The sequence below is a fragment of the Miniopterus natalensis genome, chromosome 13 (assembly GCF_054644295.1).
Source record: "Miniopterus natalensis isolate mMinNat1 chromosome 13, mMinNat1.hap1, whole genome shotgun sequence".
Lineage (NCBI taxonomy): Eukaryota > Metazoa > Chordata > Mammalia > Chiroptera > Miniopteridae > Miniopterus > Miniopterus natalensis.
In genome coordinates, this window is record NC_142093.1 from 27,989,105 (window position 1) to 28,016,722 (window position 27,618).

At 35.2% G+C, this 27,618-nt stretch overlaps 1 protein-coding gene across 2 annotated transcripts in view; it reads right to left on the reverse strand.

The window, feature by feature from the left end:
- Positions 1–27,618, reverse strand: part of ASB3 (ankyrin repeat and SOCS box containing 3) — a 62,549-nt gene that overhangs the window by 19,571 nt on the left and 15,360 nt on the right. For both annotated transcript variants that reach the window (XM_016222160.2, XM_016222162.2), the window contains exons 2-7: positions 26,400–26,608; positions 21,876–22,034; positions 8,277–8,389; positions 7,543–7,678; positions 4,061–4,238; positions 1,914–2,111 (exon numbers count right to left, since the gene is read on the reverse strand). In XM_016222160.2, the coding sequence (XP_016077646.2) occupies positions 1,914–2,111; positions 4,061–4,238; positions 7,543–7,678; positions 8,277–8,389; positions 21,876–22,034; positions 26,400–26,595 (980 nt within the window). In that variant the 5' untranslated portion in view covers positions 26,596–26,608. The remainder of the gene's footprint in view (positions 1–1,913; positions 2,112–4,060; positions 4,239–7,542; positions 7,679–8,276; positions 8,390–21,875; positions 22,035–26,399; positions 26,609–27,618) is intronic.

A 27,618-nucleotide genomic window follows, 5' to 3' on the forward strand; every position in this document is an offset into this window, starting at 1 on the left:
TTTCAATCTTTCTAGTCACAGCAGCTAAGCTCATGCCTCATTATCTTATTCAAGTTTAATGTATAACATATAACATAGTGCTCCTGCTAACCCTGAAACACCTTAAAATTAATGTTTTTCTGGCCTGAGGAATCAGGTAGATATAACCATGTGGGACAGAGAATGTGAAGGGAATCCTGGAAAAAAAAAGGACTTCTATGAAATCAAGAAAGTTACACATAGAGATTTCAGGTACTCAGATTAATCAAAATATAGTCTGTATTTTTTATGCAGACTATAAAATACACCTGGAAGCTTAAATTCAGAATAAAATGAACCATTTTACAAAGCAAATTGTTAAGAGATGGTAGAGACTAAAAAAGCTTAGTAAATAAGTTCCTAATATTTAAATTAAATTGTGGATAACAATCCATAAGAGTGAATTTAGGGCAGCCAATGAAATTTGAGGTATGACTGTAACCTCTGTTGCATCATTAAAAACAATGGCATCTATCTGGACAACTTATCTCGCTGTTGGATGAACCACAGATATTACTTAACATGGCTTTTCTTACACATAGCCTTATTCTTACTGTGTATTTTTTTAATATGTTTTTATTTATTTTAGAGAGAGAATAAGGGGGTGAGAGAGAGAGAGATAGAAACAATGATGAGAGAGAAACATGAATCGGCTGCCTCCTGCACACCCTCTACTGGGGATCAAGTCCACAACCCAGACATGTGCCCTTATCAGGAATAGAACCAGTTACCTCTTGTGGTGTATGGGTCACGCACAACCACTGAGCAACACCACCCAGGCTTTACTGTATATTTTAAAACTTTAGGAGTCTTATGAATCTCAGAGGGAAGGTGGGGGGTGGTTTAACATAAGAATTTATGTGCATATATACATATCCCATGGACACAGACAATAGTGGGGTGAAGGCCTGGAAGGAGGGGTACGGGGGGAGGGGATCAATGGGGGGAAAAGGGGGACATTTGTAATACTTTCAACAATAAAGATAAATTTAAAAAAAAACAAACTTTAGGAGCTTTATATTCAAGTATTAGCCAGAAGCTAATGAAACAGCAGTAATTCATTTCTTCTACTTCACAGGATCATGGCAGATTATCAAATATTCTTAAAACTTTTTAATTTAGTAACTCTGACTTACATAAAAAAATGCTACAAATACAATAAAATCTACAAGTTATTTTTAGGCTTATAAAAAGTCTTGTAAATATCAACTTCAATTAGTAAATAACCTGGAACACTGTCAATGCCTTATTTGATAAAGTCTCTTTTAATTCTTCCCCCGTCCCCCAGCTTTATTGATGATTTATGGCATCATCATTTTGTACACTTTCAATATCTTACAGTTTTATTTTGTAAGATATTGAAAGTGTACAAAATGATGATGCCATAAATGTATAATTGTAAAAGAAATCCTTCTACTGAATTAACACATACATCACCTCACATATTTACTTTTTTTTTTTAGTGAGAAAACTTGTTCTATTCTTAGCAAATTTCAATTATACCACACAGTGTTATCAACTATTAGTCATCATGTTATACATTAGGTCCTCATATTCATCACATAAGTGAGAGTTTGTTTTAATTCTTGAACTGTTTTGGAGACAAAGGATTTGAGAGAATTCCTGCATTTATTTAATACTATGAAAGTATTCTCTAAAATTGCCACACTAAAAATATAATCCAGATCCAAAGAGGGAAGGGGAAAAAAATCTAACATTAACACATCATTTTTACTGTACTTTGATTAAACAAGGTGCATGATAGAGGGGTTTTTTCTGTTTTTTAGTTAGCAATTTAGCACTAAGAAATATTAAGCTTCATCATAAAAGAAAGTCAGTTGGAAATATATCTCCACATAGGAAGAAAAAGAATAAAAAATAGCAAATATACATACTCCTTCTGGAAAGCCATACACAGTGGAGAACTAAACCCAAAGACAAGGCACATCTGGGCATCGGGGCTGTAGCCACGCTGGAGTAACATTTCTAGGCATTCTTCATGCCCTCCAAACACTGCAGAGTACACAGGGCTCACTTTGTCTGGCCCAGTGTCACAGACCCTGTTAGTAAGTGGTATCAGCAAGTCCAAGATTCTGCAAGTACACAAATATAGAAGCATTTAATGTTTTTATATGCACGTAAGTATACATAACATTTCTACAGCATACATTTTGTCACCCATTGATTTACTTAATACAAGTAAGTCTTCAGTATAGCTTCTACCTATATTAAATTATTACAGGCTATATATTCCAAAATGTTATACTTATTATTGTTGCTTAATACAAAGGTCTTTAAATATATCTTAAAAGGATTAGATATTGTTCCTATAAATAAGTAGGTAACAGGTTGTCCTTTCTTATTTTTTCAGTAATTATTTATCTTACCACCATGCCCTTACTCCCCAAACTTCAAATTTTATGTTAAATATTTTAGGATCTAATCAATTATTTCAAACTTCTTTGTAGCAAATATAAACTTGTATCAAGAAATAAATTATTTTCCTTCTAATGTTTTATTTTTCTAATTAATAAGAATTTTTTTAAGTGGTAAGTAATGTAAAACAAATAGCATTTTCATCAGGAAGAAATCAGAATTTCTGCTAAAATATTTATTCTCTGAAAAAGAATATGAGCTCTTAAACCACTGAGGCAGGTTTATAAAGAAATTGGTTGATAAACAGAGGAAGTTCTAAAGAAAATCATTAAAACTGAAGTTCTTAGATTGTTTGTAAGCTTACCTCCAGCAGTCAGCTGGAGAGAAAGGACTACTCTACTTTTCTAAAATTAAAAATAAAACTAAAGCCAAGAAATCCTCCCTCTTTCTGGGAAAAGAAAGGCAAGCCTACTCCAAAGTACATTCTTTCTCTGATACTTTTCTTTATGTAAGGTAGGCCTAAGATGATAATAGTATTGAAGAGCTTACATTCTTCAATTTTCCTCCATAGTCCATGGAGGAAATCATCAGTGACAAAGAGAATTTTCAAAATTGAGAATAAATGAAGGAAAATTCCCAAGAGGGCTTTGGTATCAATTTAAAGTTCAGTATTGTATCTAAGATTAATACTTAAATAAACAATCAAGAATTAAGAAAAATACCAAATTTTAAAACCTAAATATTGTGTTAAAATAAAGAATTTGTTTAAATGTCTTAAACTTAATAAATGTGTTTAATTTTTTTTAATGGGTTGGAAAAACACTCTTCGAGGAGGCACAAACAGTAAAATACCATGCCATCTAGTGGCATAATAATCAAATTGCAGAATCTGTTTTCCTACTGTGCAAACATACTAATGACAATTGCACTATTATTTTTTCATTAAATAATACTAACAATAACTATAAAGTTATAACTGTAGAATTATGGCTCTAAAGACTTCAAGCATATATTTTAAAAACCCATTCAGTGCCAATTTATGTTAAGATAAGCTGCTGTATAACCAAATTATTAGCTTCCAATTTCAGGGAGTTCCAACCATCTTCTAATCTCCAGAAAATACCCCAAATTTCATGAGAACTTCTGGAAAATAAGAAGAGTAATATAAGCAGGGAAAAGGACTGGTTTGGACTTAAGATTAGATAAACAGAAGTCTAATCAAAGGGTTCAAGATGGGAGAACTGCCCAGACCACACAAAAGGAGGACAACTCCAACAGGGGTCACAAATTCAAAAGCTTTCTGGGATCAGGGAGGTAAGGTAAATAAGTTGAAGAAGGCCATGAGATAGCTAACTAAAGAAGTCTGGGATAAAACTGGAGAACAGTGGAAGAGTATGGCCATAGCTTGAGAAATCAGGGGAAAGACTTAACACCCTGAGAAAGCCCCTGGGGTTGTCCCATTTCAAGCCACTGTGCCTGCCTTACGCTAGTAAAGTGCATGACTAAGAGGATCAGATGTGGGGGTGGATCTAGTTACTTAGCAGTTTGGTTGAGAAGAGAATAAGCAAAGGATTCTGTCTGGAGGTAATAGGTCTGGCCCAGAAGACTTATTCCTTATTATCTTTTAATTATGAGATCATTTTTATATCCAATTTTTAACACTTACTCTGTATGGCCCATTTGTGCAGCTGCATGAATAGGTAACTGCCAATTGTCCTCATTACAGTAGAGATTAGGATCTGCCCCACTGGACAGCAAAAGCTCCACACATTCTGTGTGGCCCTCTTGAGCAGCAATGAACAAGGGAGTAGCTTTGTCCAAGGCTTGACAATTGACATTTGCACCTAATACAAAATAAAACATTTAACAGATGATCCTCGTTTATGGGATTAAAAAAACAAAACAAAAAACCCCACACATGATAACGAACATAAATTTCAAAGCAGCTTCCCTTAAAGGGTTTGACCCTTGAACAATACAGGTTTGAACTGTGCAGGTCCAATTACATGCGGTTTTTTTTCCATCTTGTAAACAGATGATGTAAGGTTACGATATCAATAAATACAATATAATATGGTCAGTTTATTTTCTCTTTTGACTTTCTTAATAGCATTTCCTTTCTCTAGCTTAGTTTATTGTAAGAATACAGTGTATAATACATAAAATAAAAAATATGTATTAATCGACTGTTAATGTTATCAGTAAGGCTGTTGGCCAACTACAAGCTACTAGTAGTTAAGTTTTGTGGGAGTCAGTTACATGCAGATTTTCAACCTGTGCCCAGAGGGGGTGTTGTTAGAGCCCCTAATCCCCACATTGTTCAAGGGTCAACTGTACAAAAGTTTTCTCCCCTCAGTGGGTACTGCTGTATACACGTGCTGATTTATGTAACTTGCTGGTAATCATTTAAATTACTTTTGCTTTTATTTTGGCAAGAAAACAATTTTAGAATTCATTTTTTTTATATCTTTATTGATTTCAGAAAGTGGAAGGGAGAGGGAGAGAGAGTTAGAAACATCAATGATGAGAGTCATTGATCAGCTGCCTCCTGCATGCCCCCCACTGGGAACCAAGCCTGCAACCCAGGCATATGCCCTGACTGGGAATAGAACCACGATCTCCTGAATCATAGGTCGATGGTCAACTGCTGAACCATGCCGGCCAGGCTAGAATTCATTTTTAAGTTAAAACAAAACTCTCAGTTAATGAAGGATTCATTTCATTTCAATCCCTCCTCCAACAAGCACTCTATTGTTCTAATAAATAATCATTTAAAGAGGTAAAAGGCAAACCATCAAATATGGATAACATTTCTGATAATTACTGAAAAAGATAAGAAAAAAACCTAAATTCTGAACCTTTGTAGATGCCACTAATTAATTCAGGCTAAGTTTTATGGAAAAAAAAAATTTCAGTCAATGACATACATGGGCTGTGCCTTAAAACTAATATTAACTATTACATCTTTCTCTTCACAACCAATGCATGACAGAGCCTACACTAAAAAGAAAGAGTTCTATTTAAATGGGTTTCTGAGCTGATTTTTTAAAAGCATAAATCTAATCGATTATTTAGATACTGGTATATTAAGATATGAAGAAGTTGAAAGTGACCTCATATTTGTAGAGGTTTTGAAAATAGCAGCCACACTTGCCCAAACTTTTCTCAGTGACAATTCACATGTTAAATATGCTAACTATAATGTTGTTACATAACAGTGAGAATTTTAAAATTTCTGGAATGTATCTCAGTGGGAAAATCATCATTACCAAAGGGAAAATAACTATTTTTTATCCCATAAATACACCTTTAATAAACCAAAGCCATGAGATGGGTATAAGCTATGCAAAACATAAATGAGTTTAGAAATTCCAACTGGACATTCAATATGTCTAGACAAGTAGAATCTTAACTTAATACAAGGTGATGCTTGACCTACTATCAGCCTCAGAAAGAAGTGGACACTATTACTGAGAAAAGACTGTCATGAAAGAAACCTACTTAACTTTCTTTTTTAAGCAATGTTTCATTTGGATTGACAATTTCAAAGTATCAGAAGAAGGAACCAGTCCCTGTGAGATTATAGGTAGAAAAGTTAGAAAAAATGACAGACAATTCACTGAAAGAGAAGTCATTTTAAGGAGTTAGAAACATATAGTTATATTATAAACATACCTTTTCAATGTGCTGTTCTTAACTATTCACAGAGGAGAGAAGAAAAAAAAAAAGAACACAGCAAAACAATAGCTGCTTAGCATCCAGGAGACGGGCTTGGCATGAGGGGAGTAAGCAAGGTACAGTTTAACCTACTTTATTCTAAGTCTGAACTACACACTAATAATTGGAATTTATGGGACTGAAAGCCATAAAATGAATTAGGACAGTCCTCAGGAAGACACAATGTAGAAGGAGGAAGGTGAGCATCAGAAGGCCTGGGTCCAAGTCCTGATTCTGCCAAGAAATACTTTCCAGATCTTTGGCAAGACACTTAAACACTCAGGGTCTGGAATTCACAATCTAAAAACACATGTTTACATAAATTATTTGGGGGGGAGGAGAAAAAAAAGAGAACTCGTGGACCTGGACAACAGTGTGGTGATGGGGGGGAGGGGTGTGGAAGAGGGCACAGGGGATAAATGGCGATGGGGGAAAAAAATTTTTTTAAATAAAATAAAATAAAATATTGGAGATTCCCCTCAACTCTAAGATTTATAGACTCATATCTGTAACAGACATTGTAATTTGGCACTTACTGTTTTTTTTGCTTCCTACTTCAACTTGAGTATTTGAAGATTTGTAAAGAGAAATTAAAAATTAGAAAATACGTGCCCGCTGTCTAAATAAACTTTGTTTTGTATATTTGAAGGTAACTTATTAAAAGCCCAGGTATTATAGGAAGTATATGAAAAGCATAAAGTATTTTAAAAATTGATATTTAGTATAATTTTTAAAAAAAATTTTAACTTGCCTGATGGCAAAACTGGTGTATTTCCCTTCTGCTCTAAACTATCTACACTTCATCAGGTTAGGGCATAGGCCGTGTTTGGAGAAATTTAAAAGCCCTACATAACAAATGTTTCTGGTCACAGAAGTGTCACACAGAGTAAGAATGCCACCCCAACACCATCTTCTCTGACAATACCGAATGTGTAACAGTTGTCAAGGAGAAAACTTCAGCAGGTTTGGTTGCTATTAACATAATAAAGTATAAACGCAATTTGAAATAAACCCATTTAAATAATTATACAATTGATCAAAACATACAACTCAAAGGCTCAATATACAGAATAGCTACCTAATAAATTAATTAATTTTAATATAGTCTTCTACCCTAGAAAGTTGGAACTGCTCAGGTCCCTATAAGAAAGGGCAGCCCCATCATTCAGTTTCCAATAAGCTTGTTTTAGTGACAGATCATTATGTTCCTCCTCAGATAAATTAGTAGCTGTACATTGCATTATGTTAGTAATAGACACTCAGTAACCAGGCTTATAAATCAACTTGTATGTACTCTTATTTACCACTAACATAAAAACATAAATTTCACAACCTGATTTATATCTGGTCAAGAATTCTTCTTCCTAAGAAGATACACAGTTCAAACTCATGATCTTATTACACGAGCAAAGGCTAATGGATTAATCTTACCCGATGAAATAAGTATGCTCAAACTTTCTAGCTTGCCATACTGAGCAGCCACAAACAACGGTGTGATTCCAAAGTCATCCTGGCATTCCTTGTTTACTCCTCTCTTAAGAAGCAACTTTATGATCTCAGCATTTTCCTAAAGCACAGGTTCATATTTTAAATAAGAGAAAACAAAGAAAATAAAAGATATATTTTATTATTGTTGTGTTTTGTTTTGTTTGTTTGTTTTTTACCCTCACTAAAGGAAAATTTGTTTTTAAAAGTTGGATGGGAAGGAAGTATTAAACAATCAAGATTATTCTATACGTTTGGCAAGGCCGTTAAACATAAACAGATGAAACGCTGATCTCTAGGAATTATAATCCTTACAGAATCCTGCAAAAATAGCTTGCTGGCCCAAGCACTGAGGAGTTATCACAGCTTCTAAACACACTGTTATACATAAAATAAGCCATTGCTCCTTATCAATTTATATCCCAAGTATTCTGATGATCTCTAAACTATGCTATCAACATTTGAAAAACTGAGATAATCCCTGTGGCCCAAAACTGCAGAAACTACTCGGGCAGCTGGTTTATTCAGGATGATCATCAGCATTTAGACTGCCTTTTCTGTGCTGCACGAGCCATTGTAGATCACAGACAAGGCGGACGCAAAAACTGCAGAGAACTGTCATTTTCAAAGGGTGAAATATACAATTTACATGAAGATGAAATAATAAATTCACAAGTTACCTGAAAAGTAGCCTGGTGTAAGGCATTCCATCCACACATAGAATGGGATCCATTAACATTTGCTCCGTGTCTAAGCAACAGCCTTAACACATCCATCCGTCCATTTTCAACCGCTGCAATATAGCAGTCAAAAAAAATTACTGTCAGTAAGAAGGCATGTTTGTAGGAATGGATACTCTGGTGATGTTCTCATCACTTATGTACCTCGAAACTCACAATGCTGTGATCATTCCTATCAACAAATCAAAACACATACTCCCTATGCAATGCCAAAACATTTATCTCAATTGTCTTAGCCCAAACCCATTGATATACATATCTTTTCTGTGCACATACAAATTATTTACAATTGCATTTTAAAAGACAGAGAGAGGAAATGGAAGCAAGAAGCAAACATTTATTCTCTCTGATAATGGAGACAATATGTTTCTATTTTGTTAAAAATGCAACTGAGGGGAGAATGGGATGAACAGGTCAATCTCAACAGGACTGAAAGGTTTCCTATAATTACCATTTGATCACAAATGAAAAGTTACTGAGAGCTGAAGGAGCAACACTGCAAGTTCTGCATCTCAGATATTTTTGCCATCATAAACAGCATCATTGCTAAAATTAAAAATACAGAAAAACCTTGCTTATTTGAACTAGAAGGGGACTCTTCTAAAGAGTGTTGCTAAAGAAATACATTTTTCTTAACTATAGTAACTGAAACTAATGACTCCCACTTCAGCAAACAGCATGGAGGCTCCGCCAGAAATTAAGAATAGAGCTACAATATGACCCAGCAATCCTCTTCTGGGTATCTACCCGAAAATTCTGAAAACGTTTATTCCTAAGGATATATGAAGCCCTATGTTCATTGCAGCACTATGCGTGGTAGCCAAGACAGAAACAACCTAAGTATCTTTCAGTGGATGGCTGGATAAAGAGGACGTGGTACTTATATACACAATGGAATACTACTCAGCCATAAGAAAGGTTGAAATACTGCCATTTATGACAACACAGATGGATCTTGAGAGAGTATGATGCTAAGCAAAATAAATAAGAGAGGAAAGAGCAAGAACCATGTGATTTCACTCATATGTAGGATATAAAACAGAAAGCAACAAACAAACTCAGACATAAACAACAGAAGGGTGGCTACCAGAGGCGGGTGGGATAAGACGGGTAAAAAGGGCAAAATTTGTGGTGACAGAGGGAGACTAGACTTTGAGTGGTGAGCACATAATGCAACATACAGATCATGTATTATTATTGAATTGTACACTTGAAACTATGTAATGTCACCCCAATATACTTAATTAAAAAAATTAAATAAATTTTAAAAAAATAATGGCTCCCAAGATGCTGGTAAAGTAGATCCTTTGAAGGAATAGTGTGCAGTTTTATAGATACCTAAGAATCATGTGCCCTTTTACTGGTTTCACCAAATTATCCTAGTCTTTTTAATATATATATCTAATTTAACATTACCACAAGATATGTGTAGTCTAATATCATGTACATATAACAGTTTATAAATCCTACCTAGTGAGGGTGAACATAGGTACAATGCTATTTAAGTTGACAGAATAAACAAGTGGGGCTAAACTTTCCAGAATGCTACCACAAAACATTCTGCTATGAACTATATAGTGCTCAATAAAATAAGTAAGCACATACACATACACCATTAAGTAAATAAGATATACTGTGAATGTTGTAGGTGTAAGGCTGTTACAATGACTTCTTAGAATTCTAAGTTTCGATGAATATCAGCATCTATAAAAAGATAGAGAACAGAGATGTGTATAAAGTCTGACTTCATGTGCTTGGTAACAGGAAGGGAAAAACAAATAATATTTTTTATTTTATTTAGAGCATATAGTTATTCTGTATCTTCTACTGCAGTAGGAGGCAGGAATCAACAAGTCTCCATCAAAAATTAGAAAGGCACTACACATTTGGATGAAGGGCCACACTTGAAAAATGCTAATATAGATGTAACAATAGAAAAATAAAATACTTAAAAGTATAGAATAAATAATAAATGTACTCATTATTATTGAAGATGGTAACATGCCATTGATATTCTATTAGTGTTGCATAATGAATTTATACTAAAGCTTATCTCCTCCATAAGAACTGTCAGAAGTTCTTTAATGGAGAATTCTCTTACCCTGGGAGGTTTCAGAAATTTAACCACCATGGCTGAGATAGTAGTACCACTGTACGAGAATAAATCTTATTTCTAAGTTAACATTCAAGGGCATTTTACTAGGAAAAAACAACAGTTTTTCAAGCTGTTCTTTTTCTATAATCAATCTAAAGTCAATCTAATTTTGGATGGAGGTCATAATAGAAAAGGAAGAAAATCTGTTTCACATCCAATTCATACATCATTATCAGCGATTGCTGGCAAAAATCATTCTATAGCCAGACCCTGAGCTGAAGATTATCAGGTTGTCAGTGGTGATATATGAAGCAGAGTGAAGATAAGTTTGTTTTTCATGAGTTAGGCTGACCTTATAAGACGGAAGTTGAAAAAATTTGTTTTGATTAAGTACATCATGGAAGTCAGAGACAAAAGTTGCTTGTACTTTTAATATAAATGCATTAAGATATCTGATTTCTGCATCTCTAGTGAAACCAACACATGAGCAGGTAAATAACATTTTTATAGCTCTTGCTAATTACTTCAAAATAATGCAAATTTAATGGTTAATAATTAAGAAATGGTGGTTTACAAAAGTGTACTTAGAGCTTACATCTGCTACCAAAGCCTCTCCTTAGGAAAAGGTGGATTAACCTTCCTGTCCTTATATAACAACTTGCCACATTGGAGGGAGACGGAGGAGCCATACCATAACAATGCATGCTATACATCAATAAAAGTTTATTCAGAACAACACAGACTCAAGCTTCCTATTTGTTGACCACCTAATCTAAGAAGTATACTCCTTGAGGAAAGAAACTGTGTCTCATCCCCCTTAGATGCCCAGTGCCAATCACAGACAGAAGACAGGCAATAAATAATCGGTGACTGGGTAAATGGGGGGGAAAATGTCTAAAAGAAAATAAGATTGTTTTCTTTTTAAAAATACATTCCCTCTCCAAACTGAATAAGTTTTGGATTACACTGCTGGATATAACACTATAACTGGTACTAAACTAGCCATCCCACCATAAACTATCTTAAGAGTAGACTAAATATACAGAGATGACTTTTTCTGGCATTAACAACAGGGAGAAAGCTGATTCCTAAGAGGAGGAAAACATGTAGGGTGAGCCCCAGGATCACCTCAGCTCTCTGCCTGCGGACATTTCCTGATTATGGTGTAGTGAGCTAAAGTCTGAGCAGAGCAAGGGTAAGGTTGAGGAAAGAGTACTTCAAGCAGAGGAAATAGTCCAAGCAGAGTGCAGCAGTCCACTGAGCTAAAACCTAGAAAAGTAATGTGGATTCCCAGAGAGAAAACAAAAGCAGAACCGTAGGATCTGGTTTTACTATAGCATCAAAGAGAGACCAGAGCCCAAGGATAAAGAATATGGAAGAGCCCGGCTGGCGTGGCTCAGTGATTGAGCGTTGACCTAGGATCAAGGAGATCGGGGTTCGATTCCCGGTCAGGGCACATGCCCGGGCTGCGGGCTCGATCCCAGTAGGGGGCCTGCAGGAGACAGCCAACCAATGACTCTCATCATTGATGTTTCTATCTCTCTCTCTCCGCCATTCCTCTCTCTGAAGTAAATTAAAAAACACATTTTACAAAACAAGAATAAGGGTGAAATAAAATACCCCACTTTGGAAGGCAGATCTCAGTGTCAGGGCACAGAGATATGAGAGAAAGGCTCTCCTCACTTCAAGCCAAACAGGTACTGTCTATAAGACTCCAGCTGAGACAGTAGAAAAGAAAAACCAGAGCTCTGAGGGTAGGGACACTGTCCCTCTTGCAGCAGGTCATTATTATAGTACTGATGAGATCTGTAGAACAAAAGTCTAAGATAGCAAGAATGACATGAAAACATCGTTTCCTACAATAATTTATAGGGGGACATTTCATATTTTTGAAGAAACAAATTTTTCCACTCCCTAAATTAGAGGAAAAAAGAAGAAAATAAAAAGAAGTAATATGGGAAAACATAACAAAATATTTTTGAAATGAAGAAATAAAAAAACTGGAAAGCGCCTTTGACCCACATAAAACTTCTAACCAAAGTCAGCACTCGGTTGAGGCATATAACACACTGAGTAGTCACAAGGCCCACATGAAGACTTCATAAAAGCATGGACTCGATGTCGGATTCTCATCTGGGACAAATATGGTAGACGTACACATATAAGTAAGTGATAACTCTAACTAGGAATAGTAAATAATGCTCCATTCTTCGAAGGAGCATTCATTAAAGAATAAATTTTTTAAATAGAGGCTTTTAAAAATGTAATTATCCTACTGAATGCTCTTTTGGAAAAATGCCTAATGTGACTATGTGTTCTAGGGAATGACTGCAGATAAGTTTTGTACCTAATTCAAATCGCAGTGAACTGATTTTTACATCTATAAGCTAGAAGCACTGTCATTTTGAGGCTCAGATTTCGATAGTAATTCTACTGACAAACATCACAGTTGGTGAGGGTGTAGTGAACAGTTTGATCACAGGCTGCTCATCAGCTCTAGCTACAGCAGCCAGTTGCTGATTTTGGTGAAAGTCAGAGGTCACTTATTTAATTAGTATGTTTGATTTATATATGAATTTTTAACTGTATCTATGTTTTTTAAGCTCTACATGCCCTCTATTCTCCATTATGCTCGTCATTTTTCTATACAATTCAACAATAAAATAATCTTTGCTTTGTATACCTAATTTGTATAAAACTTTTTTCCCCTACCTCTTTCATGAAGCAAAAAGAATGTTCACAAGCCATTTATCTACTGCAATACTTCTCTGGTCCTGTGGTTATACTGACATCTGGTGGCATTAGAAAAGAAACTAGGCTGCAATGAACAGGGATTTTTTTCTGGTGTTGCTAATTTATTCTATGTGACCTCAGAGTTTATATTTTTCCAAGGTTTTACCTGTACCTAAGACAGTAGAACTATTAAAGTACTATACTAACTCCACTGACAGAATACATTAGTTGCAATATTTCACTTTGGCAATGTGACTGGCAAGGATGTAGAATTTAAAGAATGTCACTGGGTATGTAGGACTGCCCACAGTTAACCATTTCATAATTAAATTTTGTAATCAGAATGGTTATAAAGTAGTACTTTTCCGTAAAGAATACATAGGAGAGATTCTACATATTCAGAGAGATTCCTATAATGAATCTTGGCCCTGAATAACAATTTTAATCTTTAAGATGTATACTGATGAGAAAAACCATGACCTCATGTGCAAAATTCATTATGACAGGAATGTAACAAAAAGGTGTGGAGAATACCCCAATCGAATTCTACACCCCGCCACTGACAACATGGCATGACTCATGGTTTCTGACAAAGAAAGGTCTAATGGCCAATCAGACATCAGAAACCATATCCAGAAAAAACAGCCATCAATCACATGTTTTAAAAGACAAAAGCATATCAACATCTTATTATATATTGATTTTTTTTCCAGGTCTCCCCAGCAATGGAGTCAAGAAAATATTTGATTTAGATAGCACAGCCTTAAACTTACTTCTTCTAGAGCTACAACACTGAATTCTACCACTTTCTGTAATTATCCAATTCCCATTTTTAAAGCATTCATAAAGTGGTATTCTCCTAGTAGGAGTCACCTCCGGGGGTATCCACAGCATAGCTTAAAGAAATAAATTATTACACCAAAGAATCCCTATCAGAGAAAAAGTACATGTCAAACTATCTTTCATCCCAAAGACTCCTATTTATATAGGAGCAACACTTCCACTTCAGCCATACTAACCAGTGATGATCACATCCAGTTTGACAGCCACACATACATACTGTATACAGCAGTGCTACTCAATATCCTTCATAGACTGGCTGTCAATCTGCAAACTGTTACCAATCCTCAGTGAGGTAAGAAGTTTTGACCAGAATGTAAATCAATTATGTCCCTGAGCACACTGTTTAGTTCAGCTGACATTTTTCTTGAAACAAGACTTCTTTGATGAAGGAAGCAGTACATTGATTTATATCCTGGCTCAAGCCCCTTGTATCAATACACTGACATTTTGAGTAACACTGCTCTATGATACCTAAAGAAAACAAGAATCACACTGCATGGACGGGGTGGGGGATGAGGAGGAGTTCATCTAGGTCTATTCATACCACAGAATATCAAATTATTGCAAAATACTGAGATCAAGAATTTTCAGTTTACTTTAAAAATTAATATGGACTTCCAATTTTAATATAGCATAAAGTAAGCATTCCCTCTTACTCTTCCAAAAGCAATTAATCCAAAATCAGCAAGAAGAAATAAAAACACACTCTCCATTTTTAGAAAAACTAGGATCCAGCTAAAACTCCACATCAAAAATAGGTAAAAGAGCTTCCAAAAAGAATGGAGATCAATCCTGGGTACTTGTGGGAGGAAGGGGAGAGAAGATGTCTCACTCAGCTGGATGTCTGAGAAAGAGCTGACTAGGTAAACTTCTCAAAGGTCAGAAGCTCCCTCTGAGATGCTAAACTTAAGTTCTCAGCAGAGGATAGATTCATGCACTGAGAGCAGTACTTCTCTGGGCCCAGTTGAAGTCTGAAAATCAGACGAGTGGGGTCAAAGAATCACCCAAAGAAGCTATATTTGCAAGAGTAGTTGGTCTCTGCTACTACAGAAGGGAAGCTGCATTGCAAAACCCACAGCTACCTGTGTCCACTTACTGGTGAATGGTAATAGCTAAATAAACTCACATCCAAAAACCCTGAGTCAAAAGGAAAACTAGCTAGTCAGGAATGTGGCTTTAGCTCCCTACCATTTAAAATCTCCTGAAAATAGCTGGTTAAGCACAAACTCATGTTTCCAGATAAGTTACCACAAAGGATCGAGCAGGAATCCATACAAAGGTATAAAAAAGGAGGAAGCTAGAGGAAAAACTATTAGTAGACCCTCCAAAACACCTTTTATCATAAAAATACTGCCACAAAGGGAGTGAAATTGTGGCTAAACCTTTTAAAATGAAAAAAGTTAAGTTAGTGAAAAAAGGGACAACACTGGGACACAAGTGCTCAAGTAGCAAATAACTAGATGATAGGAAACAATGTAATATAAACTTGAACAACAAGACAGACTTCAAAAAAATATAACAATCATAGGAATGAAGTTGAAACTGGAAGAAATACTAGAGAGAATAGACATTTCTAAAAAGAAACATAGAAGATTTTTTTAAAAATAGGAAAAGTAAAGTGAAAATAAACAGAAAGAAGATTAAAGAAGAAATAACAGATATGAAAAACAGTATAGTCAACATATAAATAAGTGGAGCCCAAGAAGATTCTCATAATAATACAACAAATAAATATTTAAAGATATAATTCCAGAAAGATGTAGTAAAATAAAGAAAATCTGAAGCTACATATTAAGACAGTGCACCATGTCTCAGAGAAAACTGATACAGCACAAACATGGAAAAATATTGTCACAAAAACAGGAAGAGCCCTGGCCAGTGTGACTCAGTTGGCTAGGTGTCATCCCGTGCACTAGGAGGTTGCCAGTTCAATTCCCAGTCGAGGGCACATGCCTAGGTTTCCGGCTCTCATATGGATGTTTCCCTCCCTCCCTCCCTCCCTCCCTCCCTCCCTCCCTCCCTCCCTCCCTCCCTCCCTCCCTCTCTCCCCCTTCCTCTCTAAAAACCAATAAACTTTTTTTTAAAAAAAAAAGAAAAAGAAAATTAGGTTGGCCTCAAACTTCAACTCTAGAACATAATAGATTACCATTAAAAATTATACACCTAATCAAACTGTCCAAATGTAAAATCATTATTCAATTATGAATAGGTAAGAACTCAGGGAACATTATTTCCAAAGGTCCTGTCAGAGAACTCTATTAAAGGAAGAATTTAGTTAAGCAAGCAAGGCTGGAAAAACCATGGCAAAATAACTGGTAGTAAACTTCTGAGCTATTTAACCACAGCACTAAGGAGGAAACGAAATGAAGGAATTAAGATGCCAGAGCAGGATGCAAAATGTTATCTCCACTGACAACACAAGTATGACGACATAGCTAACAAAAGCTGGAAAGAGAGGAAGAAAAGGAATTACATAAGGACAATATAACAATACTGCTTTCCTCATCTTTAAAACCTGTTATCAAACATGACTAATAAAATGACAGGTTGTATAAATATGTTTAATTGTATAAATGTAAATATAAGGAAGAATATATCCTAGTTTCCTAACTGCTTACATTAAGGAACAAAAAGATATTGTCTTAAAAATAGAAGGGTATAATATGAAATAATAAAAAGTTGCATCAGGAAACATAAAACCATATAAAAATAGATAAAAGTGAACAAAACATGAAATTAAAACTTTTTAAAATGTAACTTTTTAGTGAATGCTATACTTTTGATGTGGGAAACTCAAACCCGTATTTTCAATAACTTAGTATGGCCTCAAGTAAAAATGCTTAGGTTACAATCCTTGAGGAAGATGATTAATCTTTCCACTGAAATATCTAAAAATAACTCCAAAGATAAAATTTAATAAATATAATATTTATTAAATATGAGTGCTAAACCTCAAAATTCCTAGCACCTCATAAAACAACCCTATAAATGACTGCTGATCCCAGCTGATAGCAGTGAAAAGTGAAACACATGGTGGTATGTTCCCTCTGGAACACATCAGCAAAGTCAGAGTTAAAGGATAACTCAGCCACGTAAGCTGAAGCATGACACATTTTACAGTTAAATATTGCAATAGGCAGCCTCACATAACACTGTTTATAAAACACTCTGTTCTTATTAAAAGTTACTGCTATGTTTAACACTGAAGGTTACACAGGATAAGCAGAGACTCAGAAGAACAAAAATGAAAAATAATCCATCAAAAGCCAGAACTGCATGCTGTGCAGTTCCCACAGAAACTGTTTTATAAAGTCACTTCGGGTTGGATTCGAGCCTCCAATTTATCAGTGTTGTTTTATACACAGCTAAAGAAAACCTATTTCCTATATAATTACCTGGATTTCTACTTAGAATCTGCTATATTTATAAATAAGGGTATTCTTATTTCCAAAGCAATTTTACAAATCTATCCTTAAAATATTTAGTACGTATGGATTTATGAGGCAACGGAAAGGGAGTAGGGAAAGGAGGAGACAAGGGCAAAATAAGTAAGGGGCAGGCTCCTTATTAAAATATAAACTTTAAATTGCATGTTAACCAAAAGGTGTTCTAGAAGGACAATTTTCAAGAGGAAAGATAAGGAGCAGTTTCCTGACTTTTTCTTGTGGTCTTCTAATTTCTTACTGCCATCAAACTAAAGAGTTCCTTCTGAACTCATTTTTATGAAAATGTCGATGAGTTGTGTATAAGAAAAGTGTTCCCATTATACACTGTGGATTACTACTATTTTAACTCTCTGCATTTAACCTTCAGTTCAATCATAATCACCCATGACTTAGGTCAAGGACTCTTCTAGTCACCTGGCAAGTTTCCATAGTGCTGTGCTCATTTTCTATCCCTTCATCCTCTGGTTTTATATTTATACCCCTAGCACAGTCTCGGTAGTAACTGGGCCATCGGGACAGGTACTACAATATGCGCGGGAATATCACTTCCCCCAGGGAAAGGGGACAACACACACCGAAGTTTCAGCAAACAACAGTCTTGGAAGATAACTACAGATAGGGGAAGAAGCTGCTATACTAGATGGGCCGTCTCCCTTTCTCATTTTAAGTCCACTTGGGTCAGCCACTCTTCCTCACCCAGAGATTATCATCTATAGATTGTTGCAAACCTTGAAGTGTTCTGAATTTTGTTTTAATAAAAGACTCTCTTCCATTATAAATTAACACATGGATCACTGTGGTTATTTTAGACGCAGAAAGACACAAGTAAGCAAAGCAGATTGCTAAAGTTTGTCATATTACTTATGGGCAGAGCGGACACTGGAGCCCAGATCACCAAATCAAAGAGTCATATATTCATTCTATGACATTATGTTCTTGCAAAAGCTAAGACAGTACTTTTCTTTTTTTAAAAAATACTCTTATCTACTTCCAAACAAAGACCTAATATAATTGATGCAACATTTGTGCACTTAAAAGTACTACAGGACAACATCTCCTTGGGTTTAAAACCCCTGCTTGAGCCAAATTATTTTTTGTATCAGCCAATACAAAACATAACTAGAATGGTAAGTTTGCTGTAAAAAAAACAAACAAAAAAAACAAACCACTAAATAAATCCTATTATTAAAAATAAGTGATTAAATTTCATTCATGGGTTTGAATTATCTTAGCAATTTTTCCTTAACATAAAAAAATTGCAAGTACACTATAATATGAAATATAAATCACTAAAAACTCTGCATTTCTAATTTTCTCCAAATACACAAGCACAATACTAAATTTCATAAATGTGACTATTACATTTTGAAACTATAAGTGACCAACCTAGCACTTCTCAAATAGTCCCATGAAATATTACTATTCTTTGTGTTCCACAACAAAAAAGAATATTATGGTCAAATACATTTCAAAAATGCTGGGTTAAAGTTAAAACAAGTATTGTTTTATAAGAGGCCTCTTCAGAGACCTTCATTCTTTCATTCAACAAATAATTTACTGAATGCCTACCCCAAACCAGGCATGATCTGAGTTTGAGAGTTATGATACTGAGTAAGATAAATAAAATGCCAGCTCTCATCAGTCTTTCTAGTGGAAGGGACAGTCAAAAAAAAGCTAATAAAATAACTGCAGTCAGTGATAAGAGCTATGAAAATACTAAAATAAGATAACATAGAATGCAGAGGGTACTTCAGACTGAGTGGACACATTAAGCTATACGGCTAATGTTTTTTTTTCCCTACATTAGGGAATATAGTACATAGCATTTTCCAAACATATATTCATAAAAAACCCTTCTGTCAACAAACATCTATTAATAGCTCAATAATCAATTCAGGAAATGCTATTCTAACCAATACACAAACAATAGCAGGATCAAGACTCAAATACAGCTTTTCTGATCCTGTTTTTATAATTTCCTCTATCTGTAAAAGTGGAAATAATAACAGTATATATCTCATAGAATCACAGTGAAAATTAAATGAGCTGCCCTGCCTGTATGGCTGTATTGGTTAGGCATCTGCCTGTGCATGAAAGGTCACATGCAGGGTGATCCCCAGTAGGGGGTGTGCAAGAAGCAGCTGATTGATGTTTGGCTCTCACATCAGTGTTTCTCTCTCTCTCTCTCTCTTTCCTCCCTTCTCCCATCCTCTCTCTCCAAAAATCAATAAAAAATCTTGGGAAAAAATGAAATGAGCTAATTCATATAAAACATCTGAAACAGGTCTTGGTATACATTGTGCTCCATAAACGTTACTGTTATAATAAATACAGCACTCTAAAGGCACATGAAGCCTTCCTCTGTTATCCAGGGTGACTTATTCTTCCCTCTTTTAATATTCTGCTCACTTTAATTCTATTTCTTTTTACACAACTTAATTTATTTTGTCCACTCCTCCATATAGATTCCTTGAAGACAGCAACTAGAACAGAGATTGCACATAGCTGAGCCTCAGTGAAAGCCTACTGTGTAGTTGTACAGAATATCCAAAGTGGGCTAAATGTGGATGTTGAAAAGAAAGAAACTTTATATAAAACAGCAATCTCCCCAGTGGAGAATTCAAACCATATTACATCAAGGCTTCTATGAAACATCTTCATGATACATTTCACATATTCAAAATACTTTTATATATTAACATTACCAGTAATGGGTCATATTCTTCCTGATAAGATGCACTAAGATACCATTTCACTTCTGTGGTATTCCTGCCAGAAATACATAATCTGAACTTTATCCAAAAAAACATCAGAAAACCCAAATTGAAAGACATTCTACAAAATAAGTGGCCTGAACTCTTGAAAAATTTTTGAATCATAAAAGATAAATACTGAAGAGCTGTTCCAAATTACAGTAGGCTAAAGAGACATGAGAAGTAAATGTAACAAGTGATCATGGACAGGATCCTGAACAAAAATAATAATTTTTTTTTGCTATAAAGGACATTAGTGGAACAAATGGCAAAACTGAGTAAGATCTGCAGGTTAATCAACAATAGTGTATCAATGTTAACTTCCTGATTTTGATCATGACAATTACATAAGAGAATTTCACTGCTTTTAGGAAGTTCACACTGAAGTATTTATGGGTAGAGAAGAATTACATCTACAGTTTAATTTCAAAGGGCTTAATATTATATGGATAGATAGTATAGAGCAAAATAAAATGATAAAGTGCACAGGACAAAAGAACAAAATTTGGGTGGAAAGATATCTAAGAATCCTTAGTACTACTATTGAACATTTTTGTAAATCTTAAGTTATTTCAAAGCAAAACATCTGAACACAAAACTAAGGGCAGGGGGAAAAGGATAGCAAATAACCCAATGAAAAGATGCTCAACTTCATTAGCAATCAGGAAAAATGCAAGTTAAAACCATAATGAGCCCGGCCGGGCGTGGCTCAGTGGTTAAGCGTCAACCTAGGATCCAGGCGGTCAGGGTTCGATTCCCGGTCAGGGCACATGCCCAGGTTGCGGGCTGCAGCCGATCAATGACTCTCTCATCATTCATGTTTCTATCTCTCTCTCTCCCTCTCCTTTCCTCTCTCTGAAATCAATAAAGATATATTTTTTAAAAAAAACAAAAAAACATAATGAAATACCACTAAATTAAATCCCTATTAAAATAGCTAAAATGTAAAAGCAAAAAAGAAAAATTGTCAATACCAAGTGTTGGTAAAAATGTGGGACAAGTGAAACCCTCAAACATTACCAGAGGGAATGCAAAAATGGTATTCAGTTTATAAGAAACATCCAAATTGTTTGCCAAAGGTAAACATACACTGACCACACGACCCAACAATCCTAAGTAATAATCCAAGAGAAATGAAAACATATTCAAACAAAACCTGCATTCAAATGTTTGTAGCAATTTATTCATAATAATCAAACACTGAAAATAATTCAAATGTCTAACATCTAGTAAGTGGATAAACTGTGGTACATTCATATAATGGACTACTACTTAGCAATAAAAAGGAATAAATTAGTGATATATGTGACAGTGTGAATCTCAAAAGCATTATGCTAAGTGAAAGAAGTCAGTCTTGGAGATTATATGTTGTACTATTCCATATATATTTATGACATTCTGCAAAAAAGCATACTACAGGGGTCAAAACAGATCAGCGGTTGTCAAGGGTAAAGGGGGGTGCAGGAAATATTGATTAAAAATAGGCAGCATGATAGAATGTGGTGGGGAATAATGGAATTGTTCTGAATCAAAGAAGTAGCAGTATAATATTTGCCAAAGGACATACTTTAAGTACACAGCTTGGGTGTGGGGGGATTAAGCTTCATGTCTTCAGGAAAAAAAATTAAAAATTAAAAGTTGCATTTGTACCACAAATACTTTATCTCACCTAAAAACAATGGTGTGGTTTCCTCTAAAGTAGTTGCATTAGGATCTGCCCCAGCTTCTAAAAGAATCTGTACGATCTTCCAGTGTCCTCGATGTGCAGCAAAATGTAGTGCAGAGAAGCCCTCAAAAGTCTTTCTCCTAATGTAGTTTTCAGATGGATCTATGAAAGAATAAAAAACCATCAACTAGAAGATATCAATTCTGTTTCTTGGGATTAAAAAGCAAAGATTCCAAGAAATATTAAAACAATCATAAATGGGAGGTCTCATAGTTTAAAACTCTCTAAAAAAGTTAAAAAAAAGTTCTACAGGTGCACAGGTCTCTGGTATTCTTTACACAAAATTTCTGCCCACTCACTCATTTTCGAGTCTCTAATTTTTGGTGGGTAAGGGAAGGGGAGTGGCAGGAGCTGAACGGTAACACAAGCGAAATCTGAAGAGGATGCAGCACCAAAGATTTGCTTAAGCAAGGTTTACTGTATTAATAAATTTGACTTATTTTATTTCTAAATTTCCGTGAGAGAAATGGTCTCGTCTCTAGTATTACCTCCTTGCTATTCAGCTTAGTAACATTAAGGTAGTTTAAAATATTCCACTTCTGGCTATTTAACCAAAGGGAAAAAAATCAAAACATTAATTTAAAAAGACACATGCACCCTATGTTCAGTGCAGCATATTTACAACAGCCAAGATATGGAAACAACCCAAGTGTCACTGACAGATGACTGGATAATGAAGATGTGATATATACGTACACACAACACACACACACCCTGTAACACTATGCAACCACACAAAAAGAATGAAATATTGCCATTTGTGACTAAATGAATGAACTTTGAGGGTATTACGCTAAGTGAAATAAGTAAGACAAACACCATACAATTTTACTTAAAAGTGGAATCTTAAAAACAGAATAAATGAACAAACAAAACAAAAACCACACAAACAAAACTTACAAATACAAAGAACAAATTACTGGTTGCCAGAGGGGAAAGGAATTTGGAGTGGGCAAAATAGGTGCAAGGGATCAAGGGGTACAAGCTTACAATTATAAAATAAATAACTCATAAGAATGGAATGTAAAAAACAAAACATAAAAAACAAACTCCTTTTCTAACCTAACACTACAGTCTAATAGTTAATGAAGATTGCATTTCTAAAATAATAAAATGCACTCCAAAGAAATCAAACAGTAGTATAAAATTTACAAGGAATTTTTAAGTTCATTTACTTTAATGTTTCTGAGGTTTATTTGTTAATAAAAATCTTAAGGTTCTCGTAACATTCAAATTGTGTAAATAATGTCTACATTAAAATTTTTTTTAACTCCAAGAGAAAGATAATATTGAGAAGTGACTTTCTTACCTTTGTTTCCAAAACAATAAAACTCTATACCAACAACAGAAGGATGGGATGTAAGGTGAATGGTGAAGGCATTTCTGATAGTGATAAACAAAAAAAATGTTTTTTAAACTTTAATATTTTCTGGAATACCAGAACTAAAACTAATGTTCCTGAGTATCACACTACCTGATTTCAAACTATACAACAAGGGTATAGTAATCAAAACAGCATAATACATACACACACACACAGAAAGATTTGCTGACCAGGTGGGGGATATAAGAAAAAGGAAGGAATTACGGATGGCCCACAGTTTCTCACCTGAGCTGAATTAAAGGAGTATTTCCATCTTACAGGTGAAGAAACTGAACCACCAAGAGATTTAAACACCTGTCCAAGGTCACACCAATAAAATGTAATGGTCAGAAGAACCCAGGTCCATCTGAACATAATTTAATCACTATGCTACATTGCTTTATTTATCTAAGGATCTTCATCATCTGTTATTGTGGTCAGTTTGAGAGCATATTTTCTTAACATGAACTAATAAAAAGTACTAAACGTTAGATCCTCTATTTGCCAAAACAAAGTATTTGTTAGTGATATGCTATAATTAATTACAAGACTTTAAGTGACCTTTAGTCAGCAAACAGTTTAATACTGAATGGCATGATTAATTGCCACTGAAGTTCTTTACTGCCCTCCACGATAATAAGCTTCTTGAAATCTCATTATTACACCAAAATTCCAACAAAGATAAAAAAAAGACAAGCAAAATTGTTATTTGTGCATTTAATACTTTAAACAAAGCAAAAGTGAAAAATATATATATATGCATATTAAATCTCTAAGTAATCCATACCACATTTAAATGTCCTTCTCCAACTTAAATGAGAAGACCAAGATTCTTGGACTAGTTTCTAGATCTAAATTAAAGAGACAGTAAAGCAAACCCTTCCTAATCATTTCAGACTCTTCCATTCTTTTTGTGTGGTTCTGAGCACCTTCACACTGCAGTGCACTAAAGAAAGGTGTGTTTTAGGAATCTCTGGCAGTTTAGTAATATTAGATGAAGTTCAAGGAGGTAGAAATTATATAAGACACTTTTATGTATATGAGCTGAGCCACAAGGGACAAGAGAATTATGAATCATATAAAACACAGATATAGCAAGTATAAAGAATGACAGATATGTCAAACTTATTTTGGGGACTTTTAAGATTAATCCATAATTAATAGCATTAACTGCTGCAGGTATAAAGATGCTGCTGTCACCATTAAGCAGAAGAGACCTCACTTCACTCTTCAGGATTAGAAATGTTTGTGCTTGACCATCATTTTAAAATACCTTCTCATATGTAGCTGTATGCTAGCTAGACCTTTTACAAAGTAGTCACCTACCATTCCTCACAGGTCAATATACCTGAACTTAAATCATCCAGAAAAGTTTAATTATATTCTTTCTTTAAAAGGCAGGGGATAGTTAACTTACAAAAGGAAGAATGGGCCAGGGGAATATATAAAACATTTTCTAAAGTGAGCAACAGGCTGTGTAGCCTTCTGCCTCATTCTGATTTGATTTTTAGTGAGTGAATCAGATTACCAAAACTGATAGAATTTTGGACATTAGTTCCAACTACAGAGAACAACCAAACTCATGGAACACTGAGACCAAAAATGTCACCACCTCCTAAGAAGATAAGTCAAATAGCTACTACCTACCCTCTGCTAACCCGACTTCCTATCTCCTTACCCCTACCCTAATCCTTGTGTACACACTACAAATAAATTAGATTTATCCAAAGTTTATTTCATAACAGTGAACTCTAATAAAAATATAGTGAGAAAATTTTATTTTACCATTTTTATCAATTATTCACATTGTTAACTATGTGTGGGTATCTGATTCTCCAAAAACATCAAAGTTAACAGTCATTAATAATAAAAATGATATTTTAAATTTCTATTTTTTTAATATGTTTTTGTTGATTTCAGAGAGAGACAGAAACATCAATGATAAGATAGGGTCATTGACTGGCTGCCTCCAGCACACCCCCTACTGGGGATCGAGCCAGAAAACCCGGGTATATGCTCTGACCAGGAATCGAACCATGACTCCTGGTTCACAGGTCGATGCTCAACCACTGAACCACACCAGCCAGACGATGATATTTTAAAGATACTCTATAAGAAAACATAGATGTCTTGAACAGCCAATTCTAACACAATTAATGAAAAGCATGCCTAAGTTTATTCAGCAGCCAAAGGGGAAAGAAACTGTAACATAAACAGCACTGCTCTGATGTGGAGAGAAATAACCGTGTATCAGGGATAGTTTTTTGACTAGAGAAAAAAAGTCAAATTCATGCCTTTAATTCTCTCCCCATCCTGTTTCCTGAGTGTCAGAATCTCCCACTTAGTTTTGTTTACTGAGCCCTTCCCTCAGTAGTGTGCTGGTAAATGTATAACTGGTTCAGGGAGGGGGGAAAAAGCCCAGTGACAGCACTGCTTTGTAGCACTGGCTGATTTCTGTGGTGTAAATACTGCCACATAGCTGATCTCTAGTTACAAGCATGAAGTCAACTAATACAGACTTGGAAAGAGATGTGCAGTAGCACATGACTGCTCTGTCCTGTTACTCTGTTTTATTTTTTCCACAATACTTTTACCTGTTGAAATTATTTTGGTTAACTGTTTAAGTATTTATTGTCTGTTTTCCTGACAGGAATATAAGCACCATAAAGGCAGGGACCTTGTCTATCCTGTTCTCTGTGTCCTCAGCAAATATAAAGTCAAAGCAATTGGAAAGATTCCCAAGATTAAGGGAACTGTAAAATATTAAAAAAAAAAAAAAAAGACTAATTTAAACAGAATACTCACACCCTCAATACCAGTAACACTGCTCCTTTTGTTTGGAAAAAGGAGAAAGAATAACCGTAACCAGAAACTATCCAATGCTTAAACGTAGCTCAGCCACTAAAAATGGGCCAGGCACAGGCACTTCCATATAAAGGACAACATTTATAACCCAAGGCAAGCAATCTTATCATTCTTAATAATGTACAGGTGGTTATTTTATGGTTATAGAAAGGGAAACAAATAAGCCATATATTACCACTGTTTTATGTTTTATTAATCCAGATTGCAGCCCACCCTCCCATACCTTGAATTTACTTTACCTGCATGAATTAACATCCGCAAACATTCTACTGAGTTGTGATAAGCTGCTTCATGAATTGGCATCCATCCCCTATTATCAGCAACATCAACGCTCCGTCCTTTTTTGAGCAGTTTTCTTAAGACTTGAACATTGCCTTCCCTGGCAGCAAGTCCAACCGTGGAGCATGTATCAGAGTAAGCCTCTGTAAAATCCATTCTTTTGACCAGTCTACAAAACAAGGCAGAAAGAAAACACTAGAGTCAATAAAACAACACTGAACTCCTAGAGATTAGGAGATCGAAGTGGACCTGTCTAGCATGTCTCACATGGCTGTTGAAGTAGAGTCTGAGATGGAGAAAGAGACCTGTCAGGCCATAGCCTCTGCTAGAGTCTAACCCAGGAAGTCTCTCTGGGGAATTGAGATTCCTTGGAATGTTATTAAAGACAGCAAGGGAGTTTTAAGTGTTCTGTCATTCCTTTTCTGGAAATGTCTGAGCAGCTCCTTCCTGCAGGCTCCTGCACCTACTTATATGCCCATTAAAATGTACTCACTAGAACTCTGTTGATCAGAGAGAGAGCTAAATGTCTCCAGTTAATCCCAAGTGCATACAAAGATAACCATTTAATAACTGGCAATGCTCAGCCTCAAGAATTATAGTCCTCCAACCCCAAAAAGGTTAGAAAAGAAGGACACTTACTGAAAAGAACAAAGATAAGTAGGTAAATCTAGTTTTCCTGCCACAGCTGGTCCTTTGCAAAAGGGGCTAAACACTCAGGTTCTCTCTTTGATAAAACAGTCCCACTAACTGAATATATTAAAACGCATTAAGAGCATCATAAAAAGATGAGTTCGCCTTTCTTGTACCAGCCCAGAAATGTCTTCACAGCATTACGGCCTTTTTCCTCCTCATCTCCCTTCAAAGTTCAAGTCAACGCCCTATATAGCTCTCAGTATATGACTCTCACAAAAACAATTTCTTGTTAGTCAAGCTATGAGGTGGGTTGGGCTAAGATTCAGGATTCTCAGGAAAATATCTCCCAAGGGATAGTCCCTCTCAGTAACACTCTGATCCCAACCTTCCTCTTAGTTTTTCTAATATTAGGGGGTAATTCAGGAAATACCAACAACATGTCTAGTCTGATACAGGTAAAAAACTTTCTAGAACATTATAAATAATTTTTCCAGAAAAGGAAGGTTTGGGGGAAGAGGTTAAAAGAAAACACAGAGTATTCCCGAT